This window comes from Perna viridis, chromosome 6, assembly GCF_037379345.1.
Source record: "Perna viridis isolate PV_CMFRI_1.1 ecotype Kerala chromosome 6, ASM3737934v1, whole genome shotgun sequence".
Taxonomy (NCBI): domain Eukaryota; kingdom Metazoa; phylum Mollusca; class Bivalvia; order Mytilida; family Mytilidae; genus Perna; species Perna viridis.
Window position 1 is genome coordinate 9,344,915 of NC_142450.1, and position 12,357 is coordinate 9,357,271.

The following is a 12,357-nucleotide window of genomic DNA, read 5'->3' on the forward strand; positions in this document are numbered from 1 at the left end:
CAGTTAATGTAATATCATGTACAAATGTAAAGAAAATTTGAAAAATGAGAAAATTTGGGGGTATCCAGGTCTACTACCTTAATCCCATCACTAGCTTCGTGCGCCTGTCCGGATATTTTATCATTAATTTATCTTTGGGTCATTATAATCCATTTATATTCTGCTGTGTAAAATCGGTAGCCAAAAAAAAAATTTAGATGTTTGCTAATTTTTCATAAAGTTGAATATTATTTGAGTAATTTTTATTATTTTATATATTTTTTTTTGCAAAATGTATGAGTGTGGACGCTATCGATTTCCATGAAGGTCTACAATTATTGTATTAGATGTTAAAATTATCAATAGTCATATCATCCAGGTGACTGTAATACATATATTTCAGTCAAAAGTCTTAAACGTGACATATTTTTGGCAAAATGTATGAGTGCGAACAATTCAACTTTTCCTAAAGGTCTAAAATTATTGTATAAAATGTATAAAATTGTAAATATTAATGTTTTATCGGTTACTGTCGAATATATTTCCAATCGAAATTTTGAAAATGACATATTTTGTGAAAGGTATGATTTTGAGCATTTTTAATTTACATAAGGGTCTAAATTTGTTGAATAAAATCTGAAATTGGTGAATATAAGTCAAATATAAGGGGATTACTGCAACGTATATATTTCTGTCCGATATCTTTTAAAATAATGTAGTGTTGCGAATGTAAGACTGTGGGTATATCTTAAACTTACACAAGGGTCTAAATAATAATTTTATAAAAAGTTGAAATCGTCAATAATTATGTAATTGATGACTGCGATGCGTATACATTTGTACTTCAAGGAAAATTCTAAGAAGTTATTATATTTTTACAATCAAATGCTAGCACTTTCAATTTACACTAGGGGTTGAATCTGTCAATATTAGTACCATATTGGCGACTGCGACACGCATCTTTAGAAATGATACAATTATTCTTGCTAAATATATGTGTGCGAGCATTCATATTTTTTGTCTGAATAACGTAATTCAGAAAGGGATTTTATGACGATTGACTGTCGGGATATGTCAATAACTGTTCCAATATACGTCATTGAAAATAGGATTATGTTTCTATGATAGGCTAGGTAAAGCTTTTTTTTGTATTACGTCATACAGAATAGTTCTAAGTTCTAAGTTTTATTAAAAAGTTATTTTGATCTCCGCTAGAATCGTCGTTCTCTTTGTTACTCTTTCTAACTAGAATAGTTCATGACAGAGAGTGTGACGACCAAAGACAAAATGTGACAGAGTTTATGTAAGGCCAGGAGATTCTGACAACATCAGGACTGTTTCTTATAGTTAAGAACTGTTTTATGATAGGATATATGTGTTCACAACTGCTTTAGATGATGATAAAAACATAAACTATTTACTTCAAATCAAACACTATAAAATTTCCTCATTGAAAATACATCTATTTGTTTACTTAAACCTTAAATAAAAACTTCTCATCGAGTATGCTCAGTGAGTTACTCAATAGAAACAAAAAGAAGAAAATATAATATTGAACTATATTTGTACTTAATCCTTATAAAACACTAATAACTAAATGGTATTTAGACGATGTCTATCGTTTAGCGAGAGACTCTCGCCAAAAGATTATTTATCACATTGGAAGTATTACTCAATATAACACAATAAATTTTATATTACAATAATTCAGACGATGTCGATCGATATGCGAGACACATCTGAGCTCTGTGACCGCAAGATTAAGAGGAGAACAAACTGATGATTTCGACGGCTTTTATATGCACAGATCACATGACCTAACCATATGACGAGCATTTAATTAATGCCTAAGGGGTGTTCGCAAATTTACGGCCATACCATTGTATTGAAAACGGTGGGCTTACCCCCTGTCTAATAATCTAGTCCAACTTATCATGTGCACACAATACAGCTAAACACCAATTGAAATAGCGAAATAAAAATGTATCTACTTTAACGATAGCATTTAATCAACTTTTTACTTAATTTATAATGTAATATTAACTTTACCTAAATAAATGTATAGTATTCCTTTTAAAGACCGTATAAAGAATGAACTAGATTTGAAGCTCTCCGATGGTCAGCGTTATAGTTTAATAAACAGATTAAAGGAATTCATTTGATGTATTTTGCCGATATTAATCGTTTTATAATTTGTCTAAATTGAAACACAATTTGTTTACAGTTTAATTGACAGCTGATCATACAATTTCATTCCACTTCCCATTCAAGGTTCGCTTTTTTCGTATCTTCTTCACCAAAAACCGTTCATAATAGGGTATTCAACAATTTATTTTAATTCAGATACTATTTTCGTTTGTTACATGCAATAAGAGCCCGACATACGAACAAAACTAAGTCACACCGATCTCACTAATTAGCGACAAGACATGTCAATGTCAACTAGCGTCAAGAAGTGACAAGAACCATCAAGAAATGTTGAAAGCGAAAAGAGGGGAAAATAGCGACAAGGAAGTTTTAAATATATTCATATTTCTACTTCGTCCTCTTGTATGTTACACCTGCCTCATATTATATAATAATTAATCTACCTTATGTTAATGTTTTCATTATTGTCCAATATCTGAACTCTACAGTCAGACTAAACTTAACTTGAAGATACATGTACATGCAATGGTGCAGTTTGTCCTATGTAACTGTTTTAACACATCTACTACTGTATAAAGTAAACGTTTCAAAGATTTGCAAATAATGTATTATTTACATTTAAAACTGGTGCTTTTAATGTGCAATGTCACCAAAATGTACAGAAATTGATAGATTGTAAAATGACCGCATGTGCAACACGGTTGTTTTGAGGTGATTAAAACTTTCCAACGTTACAAAGTATTATTTATTGAACAAAATTTTGTTTTAATGTATGCTATTAAAATTGATAACACGTCGATCATTGTATTTAACATCTACATGTTAACCCTAGTTTCCACATAATACTTTTCCATCTTAAAAAATCCCACCTTCCCCCGTTCCATGACTATCTGTGAATATCAATAAGCGGACCAGATCAATAAGTTATATGTTCACTTGTTCTGAATCATATTACGTATTGAACGCGAGCAAGTTTTTTTTCCATATTTGAACAGGTATATTTTCGAAAATAAGGATAACAATAAAATTACCGAACACTAATTCGATCCATAATCAAGTCAAGTTGTAATACACAAGTCTGGCAAAATATATATTACACCATCGGCGCAACTGGTACTGCAATTGTCCTGACTTGGCACAGACATTTCAAACGACATTGTTTGTTATTTAGGTTTTACAGCGCGCTAAACATCACTCTTCCACTTCGGCGTGAATATACCGGTGGAGATTAAATCGCATTTACATGCTATTTAGTGCTGTGGACAGATATCAAAAAGTGCTTTAGTGCGATTTTAATGGGCCTAGAGGGTATACGGCTATATCATATGTCAATGAAAAGATAAGTCAATGTTGTTTTTGAATATCGAACTTATAAAAGTGAAAAACGGTATATTTTTGCTATTTTGTATTAATTTAGAAAGGGGTCAAAGATCAATCGAACCCGATACACTTTGATAAATAATTGAAGTGAAATCGCTTATTGTAGGTATTGGAAAAGCGGTAACATGTAAAGATCACATGTATAGAATTTCAAAAATATAAAATAATTACTTTTTTCCGTCAAATGTTGACTATTTAATCACAGAACAGAATTGCCTCTAAAAATGGTTGCATCTTTGTGTTTTTCAATGATTCCGAGATAATGAGGCACTGTAGAGTATTACAATGTGTATCTATATGAAAATATTCTGTACTAAATAACAAATGAAATAAACACAACGTTCTAGATTCGATCCGCAACATAAGGTTTGCAAAATGCGTTTGAAGTTGCAAATTTTCACATATTCCACTGCTAGTTATACTAATATTGTAAAATATCAAATCAATTCCCGGACAACCTGTTCTGTTTCCGAATTGTTGATACAATAGAAAAACATGAATATTGTTCAAAGAAACTTATTTTTTGACATGACCGATATTTTAAGTGGTTTTTAAGCAGATAGATAAAAGTTTGACACATTTTTCTGTTATTCAATTATTGAGCGCTCAACAATGTTCGTGTTGAGGAAATTGGAATTTATATTTTTGAAATTCTATACATGTGATCTTTACATTTTACTTGTTTCCCCATACCAACAATGAACGATTTCAGTAAAATCACTTATCAAAGTGTATTTGGGTCGATTGATCTTTGACCCCTCCTCTAATTAATGCAAAATAGCAGAAAACTTTACCACTTTTCAGTTAAAAAAGAATAATATTCAAAAACTACATTGATATATTTTCCATTGATATATACTATAGCCGTATACCCTCTAGGCCCGATAAAGTTTAAAAAATCCCTAGCCGTCCGCTGCAATAATTGCGTTATAATCGGTAAATCAACAGTCACATCAGCACAAAGAATAATTTACAAAAAAAAAACAATCATTACTCATTATTTTACAAGAAACTGAGTATTTTTCAACCAAGGTATGATATCTAAAAAAGAACTTGGTAAGCGAGCACGTGTAAGATACCTTTTGAGACGCAATTTTCATACCCCTGATTAGGAGAATGTTACGCAGATATTTAGTTCTTGTTATAGCGTAATGAATCAATTGTGAAATATAAACACCATATGCAGGAAATGAAGAGATAAAGGTAATAAAACTTCTTTCCTTATCATGTTTCTGCCATAAATAAAGTTCACGGGCAGAGAGTTAACATTTAAAACATAAACGGTTTTTATCCGAATCTGTGCATATAATTAGAATTAAAGTGTCAACATATTTTGAATATAAAGATAGCTCCTCATACTCATACTACTATATAGATGTTATTCTCTAAAAAACAAATAGTCGTTGAAACTGATGTATAACACAACAGAATGTACAATTTGTAATGTTTTACGAAATCCTTAGCTTTTTGGATTCATGATATTTTTGTAGTTTTTCATCGTGTATTATTTTTACTTTGGTGTCTGCAAATGTAAGAAGTAGAGAATATTAAACCCCTTTAAGCAAGATTACTTCCACTACATCTTTTGACTGTGTCCCCAGTTATACGTCCTTCTTAATCTTGTGTGATTATGATTGGGTTTTATATGTTTAGGATAAAGCTTGATGTAAATTCTGATGAATCTGGGGTCAGTTGAAGGCAGACTCCGGGTGTAGGAAATTTCCCATCGCTCACTGTCATTTTGAGGCCCCCAAAATGCCTTTGGTTGTTTTTGTCACTGTTCTGTCGGAACTGGTCTCTTTTCCCCTTCACCGTTTCCACTTTCTTCTATATGTATGTACCGGAATCGGCGATGATCATTGGTAACCTCCTAATTTAAAACCGTAGCAGTTACTTACAGCGGTATTCTCTGCTGGTGGGAACAAAAGCGTTACCAAATGCATCGATCCGCTTGTGTGGCACAAATGCATTTCCTGATGAGGGAAATAAACTACAATTTAGTACTGGAGAGGTTTTCAAGGTCAATGCAAACCTGAATTGTTAAACGCAAAACCTGATATATAATGTAACATGTCTAACATATGCAGGAAATCTGCAATCACCTTATAACAATGGTATCTCATAAAGAACAACGAATAAGCAACAACGACGTAATCATAACTGTCTGATGAGCCGAATTATTTAATTATTTGTTTATTTATTCATAATGTATCTTCCTTTGTGTTTTCCGACTGTTCTGTTCTATGATTAAATTATTCATTATTTCACTTTATATTAACAAATATCTATACTTTATATAACTGAATAGCTTCTATTAATTGGTTCAGTTAGATTGAATTTATATTTTTATGTAAAAAAGATTGGAGAAAGTGTCACTTTTGCGTCCTATAATTTACATGAAAATACTCATTTTTCTTTCCCATATGAAAAGTCCCTTAAAACAGAAAAAAGTTATAAGTTAATTAAGAAATATTATTTTTTGCAATAACAAATCATTTTACAAAACCTTATTTATTATGAATATCATAATTTCATATGGAACGCAATGAACCACATGTTGCTTACTATGCATGATTCTTAAGTAGACTGTTACCAATTTTGTATACTTTGTAAATAAATATCAAATATAAATATTGAAAAAAAATACCGAAACGTTGATTATAAGACAATTTAGATGCATCAAAATCCAAGTATAACGCTTGACTGTGAAATCAGGAGACAAACACAATCTAGTAAACGAAATAAAATACAACTGAAAACAAGAAAAACAATCTCGACAGATATGCTAAAAAATCTATGTAATTTGATAAATGTTGATCAAGCAATGCAATCAAATTAAAAATAACACAATCTGCATTTATAAATTAGATTTATAAATTATGCTGTACTAAATGTACTAAATGGTAATGAGCTAACTATTGCTTTTTATAGTCTCTTTTCAGTTGTTGTAGCCCAGTAGTAAATATTCCATACTACCTTTTCTGTGGTTGAGAAATTCCCTGATTTATAAGTTAAGCAACTGCAGTACAATCAATGGGTTGCACTTGTTTAAAGGGAAATATTCGTTGTTTAGACATAAAGGTGATATTTGTCTTTGATGTCCCTTGAGGTGGCTTATAATATGTGTTCCTTTGTTTACGAACAGCTGCAAAACTTTTATGTCTTTTGGTTTTATTCCATATCACAGTTATGTAATCGGTGAACGAATTGGTACCAGCTGTTGCATAATATCTAATGATTGAAAATCAAATGAGTCTTAAGGACGTACCACATTGTGTATGTATGGTCCATTTTATAAAGTAGGTTTGTAGTCCAACTCTGTAATATGGCTCTGGCTGTTCTTTTATTATGGTAATCTACATTCACCACATGAGGGAAGAGTGAAGTAAGTTAATTTGAAATGCTGCCAATAAAAAAAAATAAGGGATTCGATTTCCTACTGGTAGCAATCCAAACATGAACAGATGCGCCGTTTTTTTTTATTTTTTATTTTTTTATTTTTATATATATATATATATATATTATTTTGGTACCCGCGACATTTCTGGGGGATTAAGACGATCGACTAAACTATCAAAATGAGAATATTCATAAACAAAACTATGTCGTAAGAAGTCAAATTCGAAGAATCGATATTGTAAATTTTAAAACTTGTACGACTTATCGTTCGAAAATGTAGATTTTGAGTCGATCGATCCATGAATTATAATTGATTAATGTTTCCATGTCATATTGAAAAAAACAAACAAACAGAAAGTCCACCATCTGAAAAATAATTCAAGTATAGCGAATGAACCATATGTCCATTAATTTTATTTTAATTAAATCATAGGCTGTTTGCCAAACTCTGCAGTATCACACTATTCAAAAGTCCTTAAACACTGACTTATTTGTGATTTAAACTTTACAATTATGTCCATTTAACATATGGGACTGAAAAAAACTATGTTGATGTACTAATGAATCATGCAGTAGTGTAAGCACAAGAACAGCTTTGAATAATTTTATTTGAAAGATGTATTTCTCCTTTTTTTACCCGTCACATTATCAAGAAGGGCACAATCGTGATATCTTTACTTGAAGGGGACAACAATTCAGTCTACTTTCCAGCAATTTCAGGAAAAGCACAACTTATACAAATAATATGTATGTCAAAATTATAACAAATTACAAATGATACGGACGAGTTACGTGTCTGAAAAGCCATATTTCACATTTTAAAGGAAAACATTTCGCACTTTGTAAAAGTAAAAAACAAAATGTAACATGTTAGCAATACCTCGTACTACTATTATAACCTTTTATCATATTAAAAATTCAATACACTCATTGTATATTCTTGTTAAGCAATGCTATTTAAATGCTCTATTAATCTTCGATATTGATATAACAGGTGTACTAGAACGATCAATATATTGGTACAATGCTGTTCTTTACACTTCCGGCAAAACATACCAAAACATATTGCATATCAAAGAGTAATCAAGAGAACCAAGGTTATAGCGGGAATCAAAAGAATGTAAACCAGGGACAAAGACCAGACATGGAAAACAGACATACACAACAAAGAACATAAAGTAACTAAAATCAAACATACAAAGTAACAAAAGTAAATGAGCAACTCGGACTCCACTAAAAACTGGGAGCATGGACCAGGTGCACCGGTAGGGTAAGCGTCCTCTGCTTTTCTAGAAACACCCGCCGAGTGTATAAAAAGTATTGGTAAAAACTAGATATACTTCAGGTTACTCACCAAAACATACCTCCAAACCATCCCAACCAACCCTTAATAAAATGGAGTTCAATATAAAGTACAAGACTCTAAATTTAAAGGGTTTTTCGTTTAATCTAACAGGTCTAAACTTATGTAGAGTAATTTATTTTAGAAATTTCTAATCTTTGTTGGAGTACTTAACTAATTTAAAGTAAATGGTCTAACTCAGTTTTTTTTATCAACAGCATTAACAATCGTATATATTTGTTGTGTACAAGTTAGAGTTTCATATAAGTTGCAACATGTACAAAACATTGATTGAATTTAGAAACTGCCTAACTTGCTGAATGTAATTTTTCAGCTCACAACAGGTTATTCACAGACTAAAATATCTGAACTCTCATACAAGACATGAAACGGGCAAAAAGCGGTTCAAATGCAAATAAAGCCAAGATATATAATCAGACAAGCATTTATAATTAGACAGTCACGAACAAAACAGAGACAAAATCAACAATGAAGTTTTTCATCATCAAGATGACATTAGAGAAGGTCGGAGACGAGCTCTCTTGGGCGGTATCATTGGTGTCACAATTTCATATCAAGTATAAGTAACCCAAATGTTGCTCCTCCACATAACAAATAAAAATATAGGTGTGTTAAGTGCTGGTGAAAACGTAATCAGGTGACAAAAGGTGAATATGAATGGTCATGTAATTTACAAAGTAGGAACTTAAGTGGGACAACATAAGAGGTATATGAGTAGGTCAAAGATCGAAGTTAGAGAAGGTGTTAAATTGAATGCAGTTGATATTCATAAGTATAGTGCAGTTTGGAAGAGTTTTTGAGATTTCAGTGAATGGTAGGCAAGGGATTATCTTTTGTCATAGGGTATGTAAGTCTCGTTCTAGTTTCATTTTCTTTACCGGAATTTACTACGTAGAACGTATTGAAAACCGAAGACCGATCTGCATTTTATTGTTTACTTCCGGGTACTCGAAACTCTGTGTAACAATGCAAAATCTTCTATTTTATATTTTTTCTTAATAACTTTATCATATAGAAATAGGTATTTGTCATTCTTTTATCGGTATTTTTTAAACAAAAAGATGTTTTGCTCTCAACATTGAACTAAACGCTTTCTGAATGACAAGTCTCCATGCTTTTGAATGACCCATTCTCGTGAAATCACGGAGTCACATGACGAGATTTACATACCCTATTGTAAGAAGGGCAGTTGTAAGACGGAAGATGTAAATGCTGTAAGAATAAAGTGCTATGGAATTACAAGTGCTATGCATCCTCAACCTGTAGTAATAATCATGACAACCATTAATGATATTTTGCGAATATTTATGATTTTTGATCAATTTATTATATTTTGTTTGTTAGTTAATTAAATCAATTGCACACATTTGCAATAACAATACCGTAGACCAAAATGAAAAACACAACATCTACTGCCAGTTTGTTTTATTGATATATTTTATTTTGTCATCAATTTTTAAAGGCGGGATTGTTAGCGTTTCTGTTCGTTTAGATGTACGAGGTATTTATCATACCTTGATTTTTTAAGTCATATGAATTGACAATTCAAACTTTTGTCACGGGCTATAATAGCATTATGATTTAATTGCACAAATTAACAATATATCTAATGATTTATGTCTTTTCAGCGCAGAAAGAGGATAAAATGCTTCTCAATCCTGTAACATTTAAAAGATGAAAGTGTAAGATAAGAGGATGTAAAATTACATCAACTACTGCATCGAACTTATAAATTGAATATCTAACGACAATTACATTTTTTATCATGTCTTCCACTAAAGAGCTTACGATTTTTAACCTACAGTAAGCAAGGGAATTAATGTTTATAATATAATAATGTAAAGATTGATTAAATATAACTTACACTGTGAAATGGTAAATGAAACACTTCCAACCAGTCGGTCTTTCCAAAAAATTATAAACTTGAGCTTGGATGGAAGTTTTTGGATGTCTTCTGTACAGTGGGAAATTCAACTTAGGTTCCCTTTCCAAACATGGCTTAGTCTCAGCGTTACTGCCATAACTATTTTCATTAAATTCAGATTCCTCATATTCTTGTTCTCTCACAGAGAATGGTGCTCCTTTGCCAAGAAGTGATGTTCTTGTGTTTGTATTTGTTCGGTAATTCCCACGCATTTCAGTTTTAGAAGCAAAGAATCGCTTCGGTTCATCGTCTAAAATGTCCATTTTTCAGACAAATGTTTATTGTATGATACTTCATTAATGATATAAAAATTCTTAAAAAAACATCCACTGGGTTTACATCCTTTAAAAGCATCTAACATCTGAACAATACAGATATTATATTCGTCTAAAATAACAACAGAAAAAAGTATGCATTGCTACAAGCAGCCACAAAATAAATGTAAAGTCAATTTGTCATTAGAATCCCATCATACTCTTGTCATTCATTAGTCCCATCACGTATATGAATTTCCAATACACGTTTTCTAGTCAAATACATGTGTTTTATTGAATGTGCATTTTTGAACGAAATCGTTTATCCCCAATGTTAACATTAATATTAACAGAAACTGAACTTAAGACCAAATCTGAAATCTTCAATTAAATTTGAAGACAACCTGAATTACAACAATGTTTTTTCTTCACTGTAGAAGAAAGTGTTATATTTTCTGTGTAATCCAAACAATATATGTAGAGAAAATCAATTTTACCAGCTGTCTGCTATTATCTCTGATTCCTTGCAATATGAAGCCGTCAAATAATTTGTAAATGGAGCGTTCGGTAATATACAGGTAGACTTGTCGCATTAGATTATACACTGAACACTGCTAGCTACAATTAATTTCAACGACAAAACAAAAAGAGATCCCTGTCCGCAACGGAACTTTAATTAAAACTCATAATTCCACAAAGCATTACACGGTCGATGATGTCCCTTGTGATCGACTATACTAAATCAACATCATTATCATCCAACTCATCAAGATTGGTTTATATTAAACAAAAGGGTTTAATTGTTTTTATTTTAAATATCTGATCAATAACTGATATTGTTATCCTAAAGGTAGTATGACATTTTAACCGTTATGTCTGTGTTTTTTTTTTTTTTTGGTTTTTTTTTTTAGAAGTATCATTTTCCGATAAGATAAAAGATTGTCGGCAGTTAACGTCATTGTTAAAGCTAGAGATCATAAAAATGGTTAAATTATTATATCATACAAATTAGATTTCCGCAGCACCGTTCTATACTTTTCAAGGTCTATTTTGTATTTCAACATTTTCTTGCAAAAACAAAATAAGCAAAAACAAAAACAAAAACAAAACAAAAACAAAAAAAAACAAAAACAAAACACACACACATACAAAATGATAGAAAAAAAACGCGCACAACAAAACAAAAAGTTGTTATTGTATCAAATTCAAAATTAAATAGCTCTTTCCTTAAAAGTAGAAAATATCAGTAAATATCGAATTAAAGGGATGGAATCTTTACAATGTCCAATATATGAAGGGTTTCAAAATTTAAATCACTCAAAATATATCTGTCAAAAATGACATTACTCGGCAGTAATTATTTTACCTACTTACGCTGACGAAAAGTTTGACAAATCCTTGCTAGTCGTATCTTCACCCATACATGTAACAGCAATTTCGTATATTATACAAAGACACGGAAATAATCATTTCCATCATAATCAACATTATTGTGGTTGTGAGACCACGGTAAAAAGAGAGTGGGCGGCAGCTAACTTTAGTGACGACACGTTTGTAAATAAAAAATAAGTAAGACAGTTTTCTTAAATAAAGTGATCAAGACTAAAAGAAATTGATTTCAATTATAACTTAATTTTCATTTTTTGACGAATCAGAGTTCGGGAAATCATCGAATAGCTCTCTTATCCATTATAGAATTGTTTTCTTCTGTTCCTTACGTTGCGTAAACAGACGTCAAGTGACCAGTTTGATTGGCATTCCAAGAGTTGATCTTATGACATTGTCAATGTTTTAAACAATGTCATTATATTGCCAAAAACTTGAAAAGTAAGGCTACTTTCTTGTTCAAAATAAATTGATACAAAAACGAATTTCAAATTACCGTATATGTTTACTCTGCAAAAAAAACC

The 12,357-nt window shown here is 31.2% G+C and overlaps 1 protein-coding gene across 2 annotated transcripts in view; it reads right to left on the bottom strand.

The window, feature by feature from the left end:
- LOC148613557 (potassium voltage-gated channel subfamily KQT member 1-like) overlaps window positions 1-11,163 on the bottom strand; it is a 55,452-nt gene extending 44,289 nt beyond the window's left edge. The window contains exon 1 of one of the 2 annotated variants that reach the window (XM_088586938.1): window positions 10,134-11,163. In XM_088586938.1, the coding sequence (XP_088443064.1) occupies window positions 10,134-10,456 (323 nt within the window). In that variant the 5' untranslated portion in view covers window positions 10,457-11,163. The remainder of the gene's footprint in view (window positions 1-10,133) is intronic. The other variant, XM_088586937.1, reaches the window with a different exon arrangement.
- Window positions 11,164-12,357: the final 1,194 nt, after the last annotated feature.